Source organism: Sebastes umbrosus, chromosome 16 (assembly GCF_015220745.1).
Source record: "Sebastes umbrosus isolate fSebUmb1 chromosome 16, fSebUmb1.pri, whole genome shotgun sequence".
Taxonomy (NCBI): domain Eukaryota; kingdom Metazoa; phylum Chordata; class Actinopteri; order Perciformes; family Sebastidae; genus Sebastes; species Sebastes umbrosus.
Genome location: NC_051284.1, coordinates 23441020 through 23462497, shown reverse-complemented (window position 1 = coordinate 23462497; position 21478 = coordinate 23441020). Strand labels below are relative to the sequence as shown.

The window sequence follows — 21478 nt, the reverse complement described above, 5'->3', positions numbered from 1 at the left end:
CTCACAAACTATTTTGTTTAGTACATAAGGATAAAAAAACAGCTTCACCCACTCTGTGTGAAACAGCACCACTGTTCTTTTCCCCTAAAAGTATATGTTTCAGTTCACAAAAGTGCATTCATTTCTTACGATATTAGTGGTTGTTATTAGAGGTGGTTGTTTCAGGTATGGTGGCCTGCCTCCACCTCCAATACTAAACACAGGAAACAGTGTGTGTGTGTATATAAACAACTCTGCAGCTAGGATTTTTGACTCGGACAAGGAAACATGACCACATCTCACCGATCCTGGCTTCCTTACATTGGCTACCTGGTCCGATACTTCATTAGGTAATATAAGAAAATTGCAACTGGTCCAGAATAAAGTGGCTCGTGTAGCTCTTTCTTGTGGGTGGAGAACAAATGTTCTTAAAATGCATAAATGTCTCTCTTGGTTTGAAGTGAGAAATAGATTGCTGTACTCATTGATGGTTTTTATTAAGAATGTCATAACAACAAAGACTCCATTTATTTTTTTACAAAAGGCTATCCTTTAGTACAGATACACACAATTATTCCACAAGGCATGCTTCCATAATTGGACATGTCCTGTATATAGTTAAATAAAGAATAGTACAATATTTACCAAAGATGGGAAAATGGGAACACTAGCCTAAAATAAGCTGCTAGTACTACTTAAAACTGTACTTATTGGTAGTGAATAAGTACTTATACAGTTCTTGAGTTAATGTATGTTTTATTGGCTAAACCTCACAAATCTTTCGTTCCCAAAAAATTGTCATATAAAGTTTATTTATACACATATTCATGTAAGTATATCAATTCAATTAAATTCAATTTGCTTTATTGGCATGACTGTCAGATGAACAATATTGCCAAAGCGTCAATTCAATAATAAATACAAATTAAAAAAAAGAACAAAATAAAAACAAAAATATAGACATACATATATACAATATAGACATACATATATACAAAAATTAATTAAGCAAATTACAATATATAGATATTTAAAAAGAACATGCATGTAAATGGAAGAAAACAATAAAGAAGTAATTCATGTTTGTTGTGTCAATAAAACAAACAAACAAATAAAAAACAATTAATAACAATATATTGCAATATTAAAGGATAAATGTAAAAAAAAGAAAAAAGAACATAAAGTAGAGGAGTAAATAAAAGGCAGAGTGTGAGTTACATCTATTATGTGTTGTTGTTGTGGTTGTCTCTTAGGCTGTAAGTATATCACTGATGTTATGGTTATTTTGGCCTACTACCTGTTGGAGGACTCCCCTGCCCCACAATGCATCTCAGTGGTAATCTTTTGGTGACGTCATACTTTAAGTATATTTTGCTGTTAATACTTATGTACTTGTACTTAAATAAGATTTTGAATGCAGACCTTGTAACAAAGTGTTTTTACTTTTACTAGGTATCTGAATATTTCGTCCACAATTGGACATGTCCTGTATATAGTTAAATAAAGAATAGTATAATATTTACCAAAGATGGGAAAATGGGAAGACTAACCTAAAATATGGTGCTAGTACTACTTAAAACTGTACTTATTAGTAGTGAATAAGTACTTAATTGCCCCCTTTGTAAAGCGTCCTTGGGTTTCTGAAAGGCGCTAATTAAGTCCAATTTATTATTATTATTATTATTATCATTATTATTATTATTATTATTATTATTATTATTATTATTATCATCATTATTATTATTATTATTATCATTATTATTACTATTATTATTATTATTACTTATACAGCTCTTGAGTTAATATACCTTTTGTTGGCAAAACCCCACAAATCTTTCATTCCCAATAAATTGTCATGTAGAGTTTATTTATACGTATATACCATGGATGTATTGGCATATACATGTACAGTATATCACTGGTGTTATGGTTATTTTGGCCTACTACCTGTTGGAGGACTCCCCTGCCCCACAATGCACCTCTGTGATAATGTTTTGGTGACGTCATGTGTAGCTAGACACAGCCAGTAGGTGGGCTGGGCTGTGGTCCTGCTTTCTGCGTCTCACACCGCAAAATAACACTCAAAACGATCATTTAAACCTAATATAGGGATACAGAAACACCGCAGGATGAGTTAGAGGCTGTAGTCCGTGTGTGCCAGGTAGGTGGATGATTTATATGTCTCTGTTTTTGAGTGTTATCGCCCTGCTAACCAGGCTGCGCCTTGTGTGCTCTGTAAGCTAACGTTAGCTTAGCTTAGCTTGCAGGCTAGCAGCAGCAGCAGACGTCTGTCTGACTGGCGCCTCAGAGACGCCTCTAGACGGCCAATAAAACCGCTTGTTAATGGCCTGTTAGCCACAGCAAACAGCCAGGCACACAGTCTGTGAGATATACTACGGGGGAATTGCTGATAGCTTTGCTTTGGTCGTCTAAACCAGAGGCTGTGACATTGAAACGCAAGGTGTTGGCTGTGTTATTGTTATGCTATCTAGTTCTTACCAATGCTGCATGAATTGTTATCTTGCAGAGCAGCAGCTCCAGGAGAGAAATGGTACCTTAAAGTAATAATAAGATTGTTAATCAACAACTTAAGAACTAAGCACAAGTATATTATGGACTTGCATTGCAGAGAAAAAAAATAAAATAATAATTTAAAATATATATATATACCTACATACACACACACACAAACATATATATACACATATACACACATACATATATACACATATCCATATATACACACACACACACACACACACACACACACACATATATATATGTATATATATATATGTATATATATGTATATATATACACACACACATATTAAAATAGAAGAAAAAAATAATAATAATGATGAGAATAATGAATAAATAAATCAATGTCTATGCCTTCGGTAGCAATGTCAGGGTTTATCTTTTTAAGCTCTTTAAAATTCTTGTCAGTTTTTTGAGAAACCCACTACAGTCATCTCTGAGTAGCCAGTAGTAGTATCTTCTTTTTCCTTTTTAATTTTTTTTTAAATTTATTAATTATTATTATTATTATTATTATTATTATTATTTTTTTCTATTTTTCTGTATGTGTATATATGTATGTATATATGGATATGTGTATGTGTGTATATATATGTTTGTGTGTGTGTGTATGTAGGTATATATATATATATATATATATTTTTTTTTTTTTATTATTATTTATATTTTTTCTCTTCTTCTTCTTCTTCTTCTTCTTATTCTTCTTCTTATTATTATTTTTCATGTCTTATTTGTGGATACTCTTCCTGTGTTGTATTCTCTACAATTTGAATTTTTTGTATCCATGATTAAGAATCAGTTAGGTCCTTTCTGGCCAGCTGTGGCTGTTTTGTGTGTATGTTGCTATCAGGTATGATTGATTGATTGATGTGTTGTGTCACTGGTGAGTGTTGTTCAGAAAAACAAAATTAACTTTCCCTGTATAGTGACTCTTCTATTGATAATTGACAATTAATAAAAATACCTTTTGGAAGAAAGAAATTAATAGTGTAAATATATTGCAGCGGGTTTCTCTTTGAAATGGCTGCAGTTTGTTCCATAATCAGTCATGTGTTTTAAATAAAGCTTTGACAAAGACAGATAGAGGACTATTGGCATTCAGCCATTATACATTGTTTCTTCCTTTCTGTCTGAAGCGTTGGCAGGCATCATCAGAAAAACATAGATGGGGTAAATGTAATTATCCTCTTTGCAATAGTGTACTCATTTGAACTCTCTCTGGCTCCTCTTTCCCTCCCTCTGTGTCAGTGCACTGAAACATGGCTCGTTGCAGTCTCCACGTCCTTCTGCTGCTCTTGCTGCAGGCCCTGCAGACATCAGCTGAGGACTCAGGTATTGTCCTCAATTGTCTATCCATCTTATCGGTTGTCTTTTCTTACTGTGCACTCAAATGCTCATGAGCAACATATGTGGCTGGCAGCCATAGGCGCAGTTTGAACTTTAAGGTTGGGGGTTCACGAAACAAAATCTAGAGTGAATGTAATGTATACAACGCAGAGAGGTCTAATGTTTTGGGATGTGTGTAGCTTACATATTACACCCTCCAAACAGATCAGTTTGATTGCATTGTTTGAATGAACTAACTGACCGTGAGCGACGAAGCGCTGCGTAGTGTGCGTGTTTTAGCTTAACTTTTGTCAGACGCCCTGTTTCTATTTATTCCTTATTCTAGCAGATGAGGAACGGCTGATTGGTGAAGATAAAATGAGGACTTATCTGACACGATACCTCCTCATTTCACTACAAACACCTAAATAAGGTGACAGCTGGCTGGAGGGAGATTGCCTGGAGCCTTTACTTAGGCTACTGATGGCTGTATTGTCATTTCCAGTAAATTTCACAGTATAAAACCCGTGTTTTCTGTTTAAAAAACACAAGCATCGGAAGAGAGCAAGTACTACTCTCCCATCTTTTAAGTGGCTACATCTCTAGTCTGATCTGGAGCTCACAGTTGATAGGTACATGGTTTGTTTACATGGCGTAACAGAAGTGCGTTAAACGGTTTAACGGTGTATGGACAGAGTGTCCGATGGTATTAGGCTATAAGTAAACAAAAATACCACAAATCCATCTTCGTGATACTAGGTATATACTGTATATATATATATGTGTATATATATATATATATATATTTTTTTTTTACCTTTATTTATTCAGGGAAGATTCACTCCTAGGCGTCACTTCCTGCAGTTTTTGGCTTCACTATTTGGGTTAAATGTACAGTTTATCAGTTGTTCTGTACAGTCATATATTGAATATAATATGAAATATCGGTAAAATATGTCACTTAGTCAGGGATCATCAGTTTACTCAATGATAGAGAAGGGTTCCCTTCAGAAAAAAAGTTGGGAACCGCTCTACTAGAGGGTGATCAGAGTGCCCATTGCTGCTTGTCTGTCTTTTAGTTGACAGTTATGTTTTGCCAGTTGAGCAGCTTGTTATTATGAGTGAGAGTGACACAGTTGGTGAGGTAAAAGTCTTTCTGTTGGCTTGCTGCCCTAAATAAGTCATCAGTGTGTGTATGTGTTTCTCTGACCTGCAAAACAGCATGAACTCATATCATCTCTTCCACAGATGTACAGTTGGTGTGTGTGTGTGATAAGATGAAATGCCTGGACACCCAGTGCCACGGTACCCGGTGCTTCTCCTCTGTCAAAGTCGGAAGCAGCGGGATGTTGTTTGAGCGTGGCTGCCTGAAGGGGTCGCAGAAAATCCAATTGCAGTGCTCCACAGCTCCGTCCTCCCAACATGCCATTTCCTGCTGCTCCGAGGACATGTGCAACGGCAACACCACCAATTTGCTGATGTCTCTGCTTCCAACAGGTTGATATTAGATCATAACATGCTTTATTTTAGCAAGGAAGGGAATTGTAAAACACAATCATTTCCTGTAGCTGTCTATTAACCTCTTCCACTCCACCACTCTTTACCATAGACATGTTTTTGGTCTTTTTTAGGGGGGTACAGAAGGTCTTTTGGGGGAGATAGCAAGTCAACAGTAGATGTCACATAGAAGTGGTGTACATTATCTGAAAGCTGAGAACCTGAAGATTAATTTGAGATGCAGCTCAGCACTGTGTGTCAAATTGTTCTAGTCATGAATCAGAAGTTAAAAAAACATAATTAATTAATTAAAATCCATTTTAAAAGTGTTTAAGGGCTAAGAACATTATGATGGAAGTATATGATGGCCTTTCCCATGTTCATTTATGTCTCGTAAGTTGTTGCAGCAATTTTTGGGTTGATAGTATTTGTTACACAGATTTAGTGTTAAATTTACCATTTTTTACCATTCAAGAATTGATAAAAATTGGATGGCGAAGCCATTTTCAAAAGGAATTTAGCGTAGCTTCGGAGCGTTATTTAACCACGACATGTTAGCATAACATGCTTGGTACCGATGGTTTCCTTAGGTTTTTCTAGTTTCATATGATGCCAGTACCTTCACTATAGCTCTGAAACTGAGCTGGTGCCCTCAAGGGGTGAAAGAGGTTAAATAATCTGACAAAAGGCAAGTCATGTCACTATCTAATTTTTCCTTTTTGTCCACAGCCCCAGAAGGTGAGCCAGTTCGGTACCGTGTGGAGGCTTTGGCTCTCTTTGTTCTCGGTCCAGTGGTGGTTCTGGCTCTGCTGTCTGTAGTGTCAGTTTTGGCCTGCAGGAGGCTCCATCACGGCCGTCTGCAGAGGCTGCAGGAGTTTGACACCGAGCAGGGAGCCATAGATGGCCTCATCACCTCCAATGTGGGAGACAGCACTTTAGCGGTAAGAATAAGAGAGATCCTTGTTGAAACAATGAAAAGAGTTTTGAAACATGTTCTTCTCACCTTCAGCTTTAACAATGTGTTCATCTGTATTGGCAAGGTATTTTCCCCTCCCAGGCATTATTTTGAAAATGTTATTTCAGGGTATCTACAAGTCAAGGTGAAGACTGTCAGATTATATGATTGATCAAAATGTATGGCCTTTAATGGTGCTCATTGCTTTTTGTGTTTCAAATTCGCTTTTGTAAAGTCTAATATGGTTTTATGATGCTCTGGTCATCTATAGAGACATTAAATTCATTCGAACGTGAAAGGACAAAAGCTGCTTTCTATTTTTTTTATCACTGAATAAAATCTGTCATATTATTCTATTTTAATTGGCATTCACAAGGTGTATAAAACCATCCAATTAGTGAAACTTACAGGCACCCTGATTTAACTCCAACATTAAAGTGTTTTGGTCATAACCATTTTCACTCTTATGTCCTGCTGTCTGTGCCTTAATTAGGCCCCAAATGTCTGTAGAGCAGGAAAAGCTTTTGACATAGACCAAGAGTAACGCCTACACAAACCACATTTTCTTTTTATAAATAGACGGTGTTTCCACCCCAGTCAGATCTTTGTCGCTGCTGAAGTTTAGTAGCTTTGCACCTACATGTGATGTGTGTATACATATGCTCCTTCTTAAGAAGATGGCGTACGCAGCTAATCTGATATCTGTGTCTGTCTTCAGGACCTGTTGGACCACTCGTGTACGTCAGGCAGTGGTTCAGGTCTTCCCTTCCTCGTCCAGAGAACTGTGGCCAGGCAGATCAGCCTGATGGAGTGTGTAGGTACGTATAAAAAAACACCACCGTTCATCTGCAGGTTGGATTCAGAAGCTGATTCTATCGATTAGAGCCTTACGGAGTAAATTCACAACCAGCATAATATTTAGATAAAATATGACAAACTGAACAAATTGATTCAAACGAGCAGGCTACTGTACATATTATCTTACTTGCAATGGGAATGATATGACCTCATCTGTCGATCTGCGGTTTTTAATGATACAGCACAACGTTTTTAATTTATAGCAAATTATTTTGCAGAGTGCCACAGACCCCACTTTGAGAATCACTGGTTTAAAGCAACTGTCAAAACACAAGTCATGTGTTTCTTTGTCTTTCCATTCTTTGTGGTGTCGACCATATTTAGAAATTATGACACTTATCTTAGGTTGGTGATGTAAGATTTACTCGTTATTATCATGGCAAATTCAAAATGAAAGTATGTAGGTCACATGCTTTGAGATCCTGTCTTGTACCACACAGTACAGTTTGTACCAGATTGGAATTGGAAAAATGTGCTTTCGTGCAGCTTTGTGCTGTTGATGTGGAGACATTAGATTTCTAAATGCAGACAACGTCTCTGATTTTTTCCTTTTCTCATCTCTCTTCTCCAGGCAAAGGGAGGTATGGAGAGGTGTGGCGGGGCCAGTGGCAGGGGGAGAACGTGGCGGTAAAAATCTTCTCCTCAAGAGATGAGAAGTCCTGGTTCAGAGAGACAGAGATCTACAACACTGTGCTGCTAAGACATGATAACATACTGGGTGAGTGTGTTATATAATATGTATGCATGTGTATTTAACTATATATACAGTATGTATGCATGTGTGTATATATATATATATATATATATATATATATATATATATATACTGTATATTAATGTATAAGCAATAGCTCACGACAGGAAAACAACCCCCTAACATATCACGGTCTGAAGTGAGCTATTACTTTTATAAAACTGTCATCAAGTACGGCAATATGAAAGTTATAGACCCATTCCAATTTAAATAGTTTTTATTAATAAATAATAATGTAATAATATAATGCAATCGGGCATAATAGCAAATAAATAAATAATACACATTTTGATGATCTTTCAAGTTTTATTCTCATCTGTCATGTTGTTCTGTGTGTCGCCCCCGTCTCTCCTTCCAGGCTTCATGGCGTCCGACATGACCTCTCGCAACTCCAGCACCCAGCTGTGGCTCATCACCCATTTCCATGAGAACGGTTCGCTTTATGACTACTTGCAACGGGTTGCCGTGGAGACGTCAGAGGGCTTGGCGATGGCGGCGTCGATAGCTTGCGGCCTGGTGCACCTGCACACAGAGATCTTCGGCACAGAGGGGAAACCGGCCATCGCACACCGGGACCTGAAGAGCAAAAACATCCTGGTCACAAAGGAGCTGCGCTGCTGCATCGCAGACCTGGGTCAGTCTGTTATTTTACTTTCTTCTATTATTAATCTGTTAGTCTTTGGATTGTCCAGTACTTCATGCTTCAGACAAACCAACCCACCTGTTGCTCTCTGCTACATGTTTTAGCAGCATTAACAGGTCAATTTATTTTGATTTTTTTCAAAGTTTATTTTGATGGCTCAGTAGTAAACAGACATTTTACACAGATGACATCAAAATAAAATCACAGAAGGATTAGATCACAGAAAAGAATCTTGTCTGAATTGTAAACAAACATTGTTTTGTTGATGCCTAATGATTCTCATACAAAATACATTATGATAATCAAACAAATAGGTTGACTGCATCTCTTGCTTCTGAGCATTTTTTTGTAATGTTTGGAAACCAGCATTGTGTCCATTCATTTGGTTGCAGTCTTCTTTTCTTTTGCACAGTATGGGCACGATCATACCGAGGTGCATCACTATAGATGCATCCGCTTCAAAAACGGCTTGGCAAAGCAGCGTGGTGCACCTGTGGAGCGGGGCTGCATGTGGAGCGGGGCTGCATGTGCAACTGGGCGATCAAATGTGATTAGCGAGAAAAAAATGGATTCCAGACCCCAAGACATCGAGCTCTTTCTGTTGCTGTTCTGTGAAGTAGTGAAGCCCAAAGCAGTAATTCTGTTAGATATTTCTTTGATCCAGCACCCATCCTATCGGACACTGGATGTGTGAAAAATTGAGAATATTGGATCTTTTCTGCATGTCTAAAAACCGCTAGGAAAACGTGACGCGCGGCACAAGAGAGCAGGTGCGGCATACCATAGGAAAACAATGGTTTTAGTGGCGATGCGTTTTAGTGGCGATGCGTTTTAGTGGCGATGCGTTTCTAGCGACGTGTCTCAGGGCCTGTCTTTGTATAGGCCCATCTTTTACTATTTCTATATCAGCACAGATTAAGTCCTACTAAAATACTGTATGTAACTGCATGTTACAGGGCTGGCTGTGACCCACTCCCAGGCAGACAACCTGCTGGATGTGGGCAACAATCCGAAGGTTGGCACCAAGCGTTACATGGCACCTGAAGTGCTGGATGAGACCATTCAGACAGACTGCTTTGATGCCTATAAGAGAGTGGACATCTGGGCCTTTGGGCTGGTGCTGTGGGAGATAGCAAGACGAACATACAGTAATGGTGAGTGGCATGAATGTGGTGCATTTTTTAGGGCTGTGACATTAATTACTTATTTATTCTTAAATACTATTGTCTATTCTTATCGGCTTCAGGCCCTGCTGTTAGGAGGAAGACCTAATTCACCGCTCGTTCATCCTATTGCTCCAGTTACTTGCACTGATCTCTATCATCTTAATTTGACTTTCCAGGTATTGTTGAGGAATACAAGCCACCGTTCTACGATCAGGTGCCAAATGACCCCAGCTTCGACGACATGAGGAAGGTGGTGTGTGTGGAGCAGCAGAGGCCTTTCATTCCCAATCGGTGGTTCTCTGATCCTGTAAGTATTAGTCTATTACGTATAATGTATCAGTGTATTTAGGGTATGCTATACTATGACATTTTTATTATATACTATACGATGGCATTTCTTTGACATACTGTAAAATTACTTTTTTATGACATGCTATATATATGATGAATTTTTTTATGACATACTGTGACATTTTTATGGCATACTATAATATGACCTTTTTTTACAACTCTTTTTTACTTTTTTCGACATTCTATACAATTAATTTTTTTCGAAATACTATAATGTTTGAAATATTTTTTTCGACATGCTACACTGTAACTTTTTTTATATACTATACTATAAGTATTTTTGACTCTTTTCTTCAGCATAATATATTATGACTTTTTAAAAACTTTTTTTCGACATACTATGACTATTTTTTCGACATAGTACACTGACTTTAAAAAAAAAAAAAAAAATTGACATACTATACTATGACTTTTTTTTAATTTTTCCGACATACTATACTATGACTTTTTAAAATGTTTTCAACATACTATAATATGACTTTTTTTTAAACACACTATACTATGACTTTTAAAAATGTTTCGCCATACTATATGACTTTTATTTTTTTAGACAAACTATAGCATGAGTTTTTTTTTAAAAAAATACTACATACTATATGACTTTTTTAATATTTTCAACATTCTATTTTATGATTTGAATAAAAGTCATAGTATAGTATGTTGAAAAATTTCATGAAAAAAAGTCTTAGTATAGTATATCAAATACTTTTATGAAAAGAGTCATAGTATAGCATGTTGAAAATTGTTATGAAAAAAAAGTCACAGTATAATATGTCAAAAAGTTTTATGAAAAAAGTCATAGTACTATATGTCAAAAAACGTCTTTTTATCACTTTTTTCAACATACTATACTATGACTTGTTTCACGTTTATCGACATACTATGACCTTTTTTGACATACTATGACTTTTTTGACTTACTATACACAAAGTTATTTTAACATACCATACTATCACTTTCTTCGATATTATACTATAACTTCTTTCAACATACTGTACGATATGTATAATAATTTCAATCATTAAAAGTCATCGTTTAGTATGTCCAGTCACTGCATGACTCTTTTCATTTCCCCCTCGTCTTCATCCTCTGTTTCTCCCCTCTCTCTCAGACTCTCTCTGCTCTGGTGAAACTGATGAAGGAGTGTTGGTACCAGAACCCCTCTGCAAGGCTAACCGCACTGCGCATCAAGAAAACCCTGGACAAGATTCACAGCTCTCTGGAGAAGGGTAAGGAGTCGTGAGAGGGAGAGGAGCCTTGGCAGCTGCCTAATGTCAGGGATCGGCTTAGAGAAGACCCGGCGTTTGTAAAATGAGGAAGGACGATAAGGGGGACGGACAGAGGACCAGAGGAAAGAGTTGTTCAACTGTCATCCAACCGCATTCTTCTCTTGCTCTCTCACTTTCTCTGTGGTTGCCTTCCACCGACATCCCTCTATGACTTGGAGCCCACAGACGTTTGGACCTTCCCAGTCTGAAAAAGCCAGCCTTCGTTACAGGACACAAACTAGTTGCCATTGTGCTCACACTGGCCTGAACTCTGTAGACTGTTACCGAGTGTGAAGAACAAGGATGGCATATTGTAGTACTCCATCCCAATGCTTTAACGCCCATGAAAGACTGCTTACACACACACACACCAAACACATACTGAGAGTCTCTTGCAATTCAATTTCTGATACCCAGACAGTGTTTTTGGCATGTGGTGGTGGTGGCGGCATTCTTCTCAGAGACAATCAGAAGTGTTTCACTCATTTAGCTTTATTAGAACATGCCAACTATCGCCACAAAGACTCGCACTACAATCCACACAAATATGTTCACATACAAAAAGGAAAAGAGCCAATCGTATCAAATTTGTTTTCAACTTTATAAAAATAGTATGATATTTATTAAATCTCCACTGCTACCACACTACTGAAGATAATGTAAGACTGATGGTGGGTGAAACGGACTGTATACGTAGGCATTTACTCTACTGGACTTTCTGTACCCATATTGTCATTATTGGAGCCAGTAAGAAATGATTTGTTGAGAAATGGAGGAAAAGGTAGGGCATTGTTTCCACTGAGCTTGTTTATAGGATTATAGGATAAAATACTACAGATACACAATTATCCTGTTGGTTCCTTGAAAAGATGCACAGTAAGTTCCTGCCAGTAGGCATTAGTCTGTATCTTATAATAAGAATGTGATCCTCTCTGCCTGGCACACTTCCTAAACTCACTGTGGCTCTTCTGTGCAAGCAGAGAGGAATCAAGGAAGACTTGTTTGTGGTAGAGCTAACATTTTTAAGATATTGGAGGTGAAGTTATTTTCTGTAGCAAGGTGGGCTTCCATTAACTTCTCATCTTCCATCATGCCACACTACAAGTTGCCTGAATAACAAGAAAAACACTCCATCTTCATTTGGAAACTGTTAATTCAAGATTCATTATAAACAGATAAAGTTGCCTAGGTGTACGGTTACAAATTCATTTCTTCACAAATGCTGGGTTTGTTTTCGAAAGAAATGTTGCTTTGTCTTTTTTATATGTAATAAAACAGTTGATGCACTCTTGCCTAGTGATTATCCATACTGTAAGATTTTTATGTCATGTACTTTAACCCCTCTTGGGCTGCCGAAAAAGTTGTCAAAATGTCTTACTATAGTATGCAATAAAAATGTCACAAAAAGGTCATAGTATAGTGTGCCACAAAATAATGTCATGAGCATTCATAGTATAGTATGTCGGAAATGTAAAAAAAGTCATGGTACAGTATGTCAAAAAAAGAGTCATAGTATATCAAAAAAGAAGTCAGTGTAGTATGTTGAAGAAAAAAAAAGTCATGGTATAGTATGTCGAAAAAAATTAAAAAGTCATATAGTATGTAAGAAAAAGTCACAGTATAGTATGTCAAACAATTTTAAAAGTCATAGTACAGTATGTTGAAAAAATAAAAAAAAGTCAAGAGTATAATATGTCAGAAAAATAAAATAACGTCATGGTATAGTATGTCGAAAAAAAGTCATAGTGTAGTATGTCGAAAAAATAAAGTCATAGTGCAGTATGTCGAAAAAAAAAAAAAAAAAAGTGATGGTATAGTATGTCGAAAAAAAAATAAGTCATAGTATGTCAAAAAAAATTAAAAAAGTCATACTATAGTATGTCGAAAAATAAGTCATAGTACAGTATGTCGAAAAAAAAAAAAAAAAAGTCAGTATAGTGTGTCGAAGAAAAGTCATAGTATAGTATGTGTTTGTCAATGAGCTTAGCACTGACCGCTATAGTTATTCAAAAATATGTAAACAAATTTATATTTTTTTGTCATTTTTTTCTTAAAGCAGATCAGTTTTAAATATTGCAAGGAGTAATGGAACAGGAAATCGCAGACACATTGAGCTGTTAGACGAAGAGCTGCTCACTTTCGCTGTTCGCAGACTCATGCTGTGTGCAGCATACAACCCGATCACGGTGTTACCACTAGTAAATAGGGTGTCGCAAAAATCAACCAGGACTGACATCTTACGGATTGCCACTTTAAGATCTAAAACTTGTTGGATATTCTAAGGAATAAGGAGTGGATCGGACTAAAACTACTCTGTAAGTGTGAGTAGCAGAGGTAGTTGATAACATTTAGCAGTAACTTCACTTTTAATATTCTAAGCCCAAAGACTGCTATAGTACAAAGTCAGCAGATTAACTTTGCTTTGTGCAGGTGACACTGAAATTTGCAAAACCTGCAGCTCGGCACTAACTGTGTGAAAAAGGTATCACAGGAAAGGGCATGAGCTGCAATAAAAACCATGTGGCAATAAGGTTATAGCTAAGATGGAGATCCTGCATGAGCTCTGTATACATTTCCACTTACCCCACAGCAGTGAGACACTTTGGTTCATTTCAGGTCATCTGGTAGAGTCTTGTAGGGGTTGAGAATCCCCTTGGGGTCCAGCATGGTCTTGATATCACCCATCAGAGCCACAGCCTGGCTGGGTTTACTGTAGTAGATACAGTTCCTCTTCTTCAGACCCAGCCCGTGCTCTGCACTGATGCTGCCGTTACAGCTGGCCGTCCACTCGAAGACAAAGGGCTCGATGGCAGCGAGAAGAGCAGGGTCTTTGGCAGGAGAGGTGACGTTCAAGTGGAGGTTTCCATCTCCTAAAAGTACAGATGGAAAGAGATGAGGGTACAATTTGTGAGGTGTGTGTAAACCACCGATATACCACAATTACTCAGTATTTCAGAATGGAGATCGAGCTGTTGTAGGTTTAGTAAACAAAGAGCTACCAAGAAATCATGTCTTTCCATCTTCTAGGGCTGGGACGATACACCTATCTCTCGATTCGATATGATACTTGGGTACCAATTCGATACATTTTGCAATTTTTAAGCATTGCAATTCTACAAGTATTACGATTTATTGCGATTTTTGTTAACTTTTTTAACACTAGACTAAGACTAAAAGTTGAATCATACACTTCTATGGACTTTTACTTTGGAAAATATCTAAACTGATACAGTAAAAATGTTTGATATTCAGCCTGTATGTAGTCAGAGATGTACTGAAGTCAAATATATCAGTCATTGTCAGGAAATATTTATAAAAAGATTTTCCAGCAACCCAAAAATCAAATAATAAAGACATTTCCCTCAACAATTAGTGGTATTTTCTTTTTATTTTATAAGGGACGTGTACTATTTTATACTACTGGTGAATATAATCTAATCAATCTTATTTCCATATATGTATTTTACACATACAGTTCCCTTTGTTAACACCTTATTTTGAAAACCGGACGTAGCATTTAACATAAATGTCAGTATATTGGTGCTCTAGCGTCGGCCGATTTGACCACAGAGATGAGAGTGACGGCTGGCTTGACCGCACGTTACCGCAATACAATAACATTTCCTGTCTTACCTACGTGCCCGTATCCCACCACACTCTTGGCTCGGCCCCCCAGGTGCTCCCTCATGTCTGTCACCAGCTGGTAGATCCGCTCCACCGGAAGGGAGATGTCATACTTGTAAGTGAAGCCTTCGTGAGTCAGCGCTTCCGTGACACGTTCACGCATTGACCACAGAGCCTGAAAAGGTAGAAATGGAAAGGTTGATTAGATCTATATCATCATCATTTGCATCTAAACCAGGATTTTAAACACAGTTGAGATTAAAAACAGAGGAAGCTTGATTCTAGAGTCAACACAGAATTATTAATCAAACAACCCTAGTATGAAACTGATCACTTCAGTTTAGGTCAATAGCTTTTAAGGATTAGATATTCTATATTATTGTTATTGTCAATAAATCCCCCAAAAAGACCAGAAAAAAAATGCGTTAGTCCGTCTCTCAATACTTTCCAATTTCCCTACACTGTCTGTGGCATTATTTATTCCTACTGAAGACTTGAATCTTTAAAAACAAGTCACATATATATACTTTTATTTATTTTGTTGTAGATTATTAACAGACTTATTCATTAAAAGATAAGAAACCTTTATTTTTGAGTCTTCAGTCGCCACAGTCCCATCGGTAACCAATGACGATGTCATCGCTTCCTCTAAGAAATTGTGGAGCTTCTCCCCGTCATGTGTTGGGTCGGATCCAGACGTTTCTATGACAACGTAGAATGGACAATCTGCAAGATGGAGGAAAGAGTTTGTCATGCCTGTGTGTGTTTAAATGCTTCATAAACTGTGTGCATGTGTGTGTGTGCCTACCAGATATGGGATTGTGTAGTTTGAGGTGGGTATTCAGCAGCCTCATACATTCACTGTCCAGGAATTCGTAGGCTGACAGAATTTCTCCCAGCATGCCTCTGCAGAGCTGAAACGTCTTCAGCAGCTGCTCAAATGTCTCACAACCTAATAAGAATGAAAGAGAATTTTTTAAAAAATCTATGAAAACCAACTCATCTTGACATTTATCAACTGGACTGTGACACAATGTCCTTAACTTTCTGCAACACTTGGCAATAATAGTGTAACAATGACGGAAAGATAGATTTGAGTGGTTGTAAAAAGAGAAGCAATGAGAAAATCTTACCCAGAAAAACAACATTAACAGATTTGGGTTTCCGTGGACAAAGGATGGACACTCCAGTGATGACCCCCAGCGTGCCCTCTGACCCTATGAAGAGCTGTTTGAGGTCATATCCTGTATTATCTTTACGCAGTGTGGCCAAGCAGTCCAGCACTCGCCCATCTGCCAACACCTGTACATGACACATACACATACACATACACACAACCATTAGATCAGTGGGTTTATCTTTTAGCTTTTTTAACCTCCTCCACTCCTTAAGGGCGTTGGCGCCGTAAGCCAACTTTACCGTCTTTCAGAGGCTGTAGCAGGCTCAGTTTTAGAGCTAGAGTGAAGACACAGATATCATATGAAATACGAAAACCTAAGAGATCCATTGGTACCCATGTCAAACCATGTCATGCTAGCATGTCAAGAAGGAAGCTAAATAACATCCCACAGTTAAAGCTACATTTTAGAGAGGAAAAAAATACAATATTTGTTGTTGAAGAATATCAACATTTATCATATATTTACTCCACTCACCACTTCCAGACCCAGCACAGTCCCGTGTAAGGAACCATATCGCAGCAGCCGGAGTCCACCTGCATTCGTTGCCACGTTTCCCCCGATGTGGCAACTGCCTTTTGCTCCCAGATCAAGTGGCATGATGTAGTCTTTCTCTTCCAAGTAAAGGGACAAGTTCTCCAAGACACAACCTGCCTGACAGGTCAGAATACCTGACAGATGGAGGAAATAATCTCTTAAGAATAGTCAAATATGATGTAGATACATAACACTTTTTGGAAAAGGCAGGCAACTCATTTTGGGTGAAAGTTCAGTATTTTAAGACTTACCAGAGATACTATCAAAGGTAAGGATGTTGTTCATGAGGGCAGTGGAGAGGATGATCTCATCATAAACTGGCACGCTGCCCCCAACCAGCCCGGTGTTGCCTCCTTGAGGATTCACCGCCAGATTACGACCATTACAATACCTACAGGAGGGAAAATACAACAACTTTAACCACCTCAAAAAACCCTCACTTGTGCATTTGTCCTTCCACCCACTATTTGTTCTTTACTTGAGAATTTGAGAAACTTCCTCTGTTGTCTGAGGCCTCAGCAGCACTTCACTGGAACCTGCAGAAGACGAATGAACAGAGGAAAGACATTAGTGAATTGGTGTACGAAAATATATCTTGACTGAGCTAAATTCATTTCTAGTCATCACCTCTCACTGACTTGAGCCAATCCACATTACTGGACTCCAGCAGGTCCGGGTCAGTGACGGCTCTGCCTGGTAGGATCTTCCTGAAGAAAGCTAAATCCTCCTCAGTTATTGTGGAGAAAGGCAGCCTGTCTGGGACTGCAGCAAGGGACGGCTTGGGACTGTTTGCCCCAGTGTGCAGCTTTCGACAGCAGACTCCAAACTGCCATGAGGTAGTGGGAAGAAATGAACTGCGGAGGTCCACAGGTGAAAGTCTTGCTGTGGCTGTTGATGAGAAGGTGCTATGGGGGCTCAGATGTCGGAGAGCTGTCCTTAGTCTTAGTGTTCTTTGGAAAATCCCCGTCATGACTGGAGTACAGGCGGCAAAACAGGCTGCAGAAAAGACATGGGATGAATCATAAATCTGTTTCTTCAAGAGAGAAGCTGGTTAACCTCTCACTTTAGCTAATTCTAATTCTTATTATTTGTATGGAGTTGGGATTAGGTTGTGGAGTGCTCCTGTAATGTAGAATATGAGTCTAGAGAAACATATTTGTTAGCTTTGTGTCCACATACTGAAAGGTTCTGGAAGGACTCGGAAAACTACAGAGAGAAACCTAGTGTCAATATATACATCAAGGGTGTCACAAATAAATATATAGAAAAAGCAAGTTTCAGTTGCTCATCTGAACTTTGGATCATGTTTATTTTTAATCTTTATTGTGGGTGTCTGAATGTCACAAATTAAATTTGAGCAACCTGATTTTTTACTTGAATTTTCAGATCAGAAAATGACCAATATAATTTGATAAATTTGCATATTGTTTGTTTTATACTTATATATTTTTTTTGTGAAGCCTAAACAATATATTAAAAATCTAATTTTTGAAATCTTGAAATTACCTACTGGAAATGTCAAAGAGTGTGATTCAAACTTTTAAAAAAATCAGATAGTTGCTTTATGCAGCAAAATCTTTCAATGCTATAGATTCAGTGCTATGGGTGCACAATATCAAATATTGAGCAATGACTAAATTCCATAATTAACTTTCAATTAGGCCTACTTACTGTATAACATTCAAATCCTTGTAGCCTGTTTATGCTTTCATAGAAATGAACTGAACAGAAGGCAAATCATGAGATGTATTTCTTACAGGTGTGGACACAATATTCTCTATATAAGATAAGAGATAAGATAAGATATTCTTTTATTAGTCCCACAGTGGGGAAATTTGCAGTGTACAGCAGCAAAGGGGATAGTGCAAAAAACAAGAAGCATCAGTTAACACAGTAAAAAAAGAGCTAAACAAAGTGTAACAAAATATGAACCATTTAAATAGAAGGAAGTATACAAATAGCAGCAGTATATACAGTATTGACTATAAACAGACTATTAACAAAATTGCACAAGTGGAAAATGATAGTGATAGTGAGAATGAAATGAAATTCCACCTGAAAATATTGCACATTATGAATTACACCTGAGTAGTAATAATGATAATGATATTGCAAGATATCCAATAAACAATAAAAAAAAGCTATAAAATGTATGAGATATTTATCTAAATATGGGGTTTTTACCTTTGAGACATTATAGGATAGTCACATACCATATTGTTTTCTCTCCACAACCTTAGTAAGTAGTTAAAGTAGTGATGTCTCATCATGCTTGTGTGTTCCCTGAATGCACCACTGTATTTGTTAGTGCAATTAGGGAATCAAAATAAACTAGCAAGCTGCTTATCTGAGTACGAGACATTTGCCTTTCATGTTAACAAACTACTAGTAAACTGGCATTGCTTTTCATGGCTGTTTTCAACACAATAAACTGATTTCTTGAGAGCTACCTGGTGAAGCTATCAGTTCAGTTAGCTTAGCTTCATTAGCATCATAGTTTGACAAGGAATTAGCAGGTAATATCTTTATTTACTCACCGTTAAACGTTCAGAGAACAACCCGCTTCTTTCTGTCCGTGTGGGTCATATCTCAAACCTGTCACAGAGTTCAAGGACTAATAAGTTACTTAGGAATGTCATAGTGGCTAGAGAAGTGTTTACAACTAGCATGTTGCTGCTGCTGAGGGTGAAGGAGGTGAAAGGTCATGAGAAGACGGACGGACCAATCAGAAGCTTTCATTTGAGATTGAACCAATAGCTGCGAGCCTACGTCATCGCTGCGCAGCCAATCAGGACTGTGGAAAGTAAAGTCACTTTTCACTTAAAAACTTTAAAGGTATGCATTCATTCATTGTTTTCATTGCTTTTTTGTTTTTTTATGAGGAAGAAATCGTTGACAGATAAAGATCCATTTCTTTCATAAATACAAAGAAAAATATATCTTATACTGTATATATTGTATATGTTCTTAATGTATATGTTCTTAATATGTCCTTGTAGAAAACATTTCCTTTTATAATTGTAATGTAAATGAAATTGTAATGTAAATGTAATATAACTTATTATTTTAAAGGAGCTTCCCAGCAAAAAGTATTTCACACGTTTGTACCTGTATAACCGGCGTGACAATAAACATCTTGAATCTTGAATCTTGAATCTTGAATCTTGAATCTTGAATCTTGAATCTTGAAGTAAGGCTTTTTTTGGGGGGTAAATTTACACTTGTGAATGTGGAACTTTGCAAGAATTAAAATTAAATTAATAAGAAAAAATGCTTTACTGTCTTTGTCACTATAATCGTAGCAACCAAATATAATATTTCTATAGTACAGTGCAAAAATCTGAGAAAATGTTAAGTATATAATTATTGACATCTTTCCACAATTTACATGTAAATTTACAGGACCAGAATAAATGAGAGCAAGTTTCAGGATGTGATTCGCAGAAGGAACAATTTACATCTATGTCACTCTTTAACTTTTGTTAAGAAATGTTTCACTGGATAGAATCTGTGGGTCAACTTAAATGACACCTCTTGTACTTTATTTGTTAGAAGGAAGAACTTTTGCGGTAAGTACCAAACTCTCTGCCAGTCAATATCACTAACAAAATTGAAAGTAAAGTCACTTCACTTCTTCAGGTGTAGTAATTACTCTCTTTTTACTTAACCACGAGGGATAATCTGTCCCTATAACGTGCTGCCTGGCCTGGAAACAACCTAATATTTACTTGTTTTAATTGTCCACAGGCACTTTGCTTGGAATTGGATTGAATTAGGATTTGAATATAACAAATAATGAATGAAAAATGCCTTTGACATGTTGTTGTATTCATGAAAGTGAATGAAAAATGTCTGTATAATAGAAAATATGCTGACTAACCCTACCAATGAGATTTATTAAGAGTAATTTCAGAAAATTAAAACATCTAAACTAGGGCTGTCAATTGGTTAAAATATTTAATCACAATTAATCACAATTTAAAAAAAAAAATCAAAATGTAACATAAAGGGAGATTTGTCAAGTATTTAATACTCTTATCAACAGGGCAGTGGGCAAATATGCTTGCTTTATGCAAATGTATGTATATATTTATTAATAGAAGTCAATTAACAACACAAAACAATGACAAATATTGTCCAGAAACCCTCACAGGTACTGCATTTAGCATAAAAAATATGCTCAAATCATAACAAACTGAAGCCCAACAGGCAACAACAGCTGTCAGTGTGCTGACTTGACTATGATTTGTCCCAAACTGTAGGGATTATCATAAAGTGGGCATGTCTGTAAAGGGGGGACTCGTGGGTACCCATAGAACCCATTTTCATTCACATATCTTGAGGTCAGAGGTCAAGGGACCCCTTTGAAAATGGCCATGGCAGTTTTTCCTCGCCCAAATTTAGCGGAAGTTTAGACCGTTATTTAGCCTCCTTCGTTACAACCTAAAAATCACGAGTTGCGTCAATGCAATAAAGACATTAGTGGAAACAAATTTGCATTTATCACGTTAACTTTGACAGCATTAATCTAAACTGTTTTAAATCTTTTTGACCAATTCTTTAATTATATTTTCTAACTTTAAGGGTATTTATAAATGCAAGATTTTTTTTTTTACATACATCCCCTTTAACAAACAATACAGAGAATTATTGACCAAGAACTGATGGGATTTGAGGTGAACCTTGTCTTGCACCCATCTTTAATACAGCACTAATCCATACCCATTCCGTACTATACTTTCTAACTTAAACTTATTTTCTGATAAATACACTGCTTGAGCGTTTTCAGATTTTGTCGTAGA

At 37.1% G+C, this 21478-nt stretch overlaps 2 protein-coding genes across 2 annotated transcripts; one reads left to right on the top strand and one right to left on the bottom strand.

The window, feature by feature from the left end:
* Positions 1-1972: 1972 nt before the first annotated feature.
* Positions 1973-12749, top strand: acvr1l (activin A receptor, type 1 like). The gene is made up of 10 exons (XM_037746377.1): positions 1973-2140; positions 3768-3851; positions 5094-5342; positions 6072-6283; positions 7016-7115; positions 7727-7873; positions 8268-8543; positions 9509-9706; positions 9895-10025; positions 11181-12749. Exons 2-10 carry the CDS (start codon positions 3779-3781, stop codon positions 11310-11312), a joined length of 1518 nt encoding a protein of 505 aa, XP_037602305.1. The 5' UTR covers positions 1973-2140; positions 3768-3778; the 3' UTR covers positions 11313-12749.
* Positions 8196-19386, bottom strand: d2hgdh (D-2-hydroxyglutarate dehydrogenase). Its single transcript, XM_037746376.1, has 11 exons — positions 19214-19386; positions 17304-17672; positions 17155-17212; positions 16928-17067; positions 16617-16810; positions 16095-16263; positions 15770-15913; positions 15545-15687; positions 14971-15136; positions 13921-14207; positions 8196-8485 (listed from the first exon to the last, which is right to left on the bottom strand). Exons 2-10 carry the CDS (start codon positions 17644-17646, stop codon positions 13945-13947), a joined length of 1620 nt encoding a protein of 539 aa, XP_037602304.1. The 5' UTR covers positions 17647-17672; positions 19214-19386; the 3' UTR covers positions 8196-8485; positions 13921-13944.
* Positions 19387-21478: the final 2092 nt, after the last annotated feature.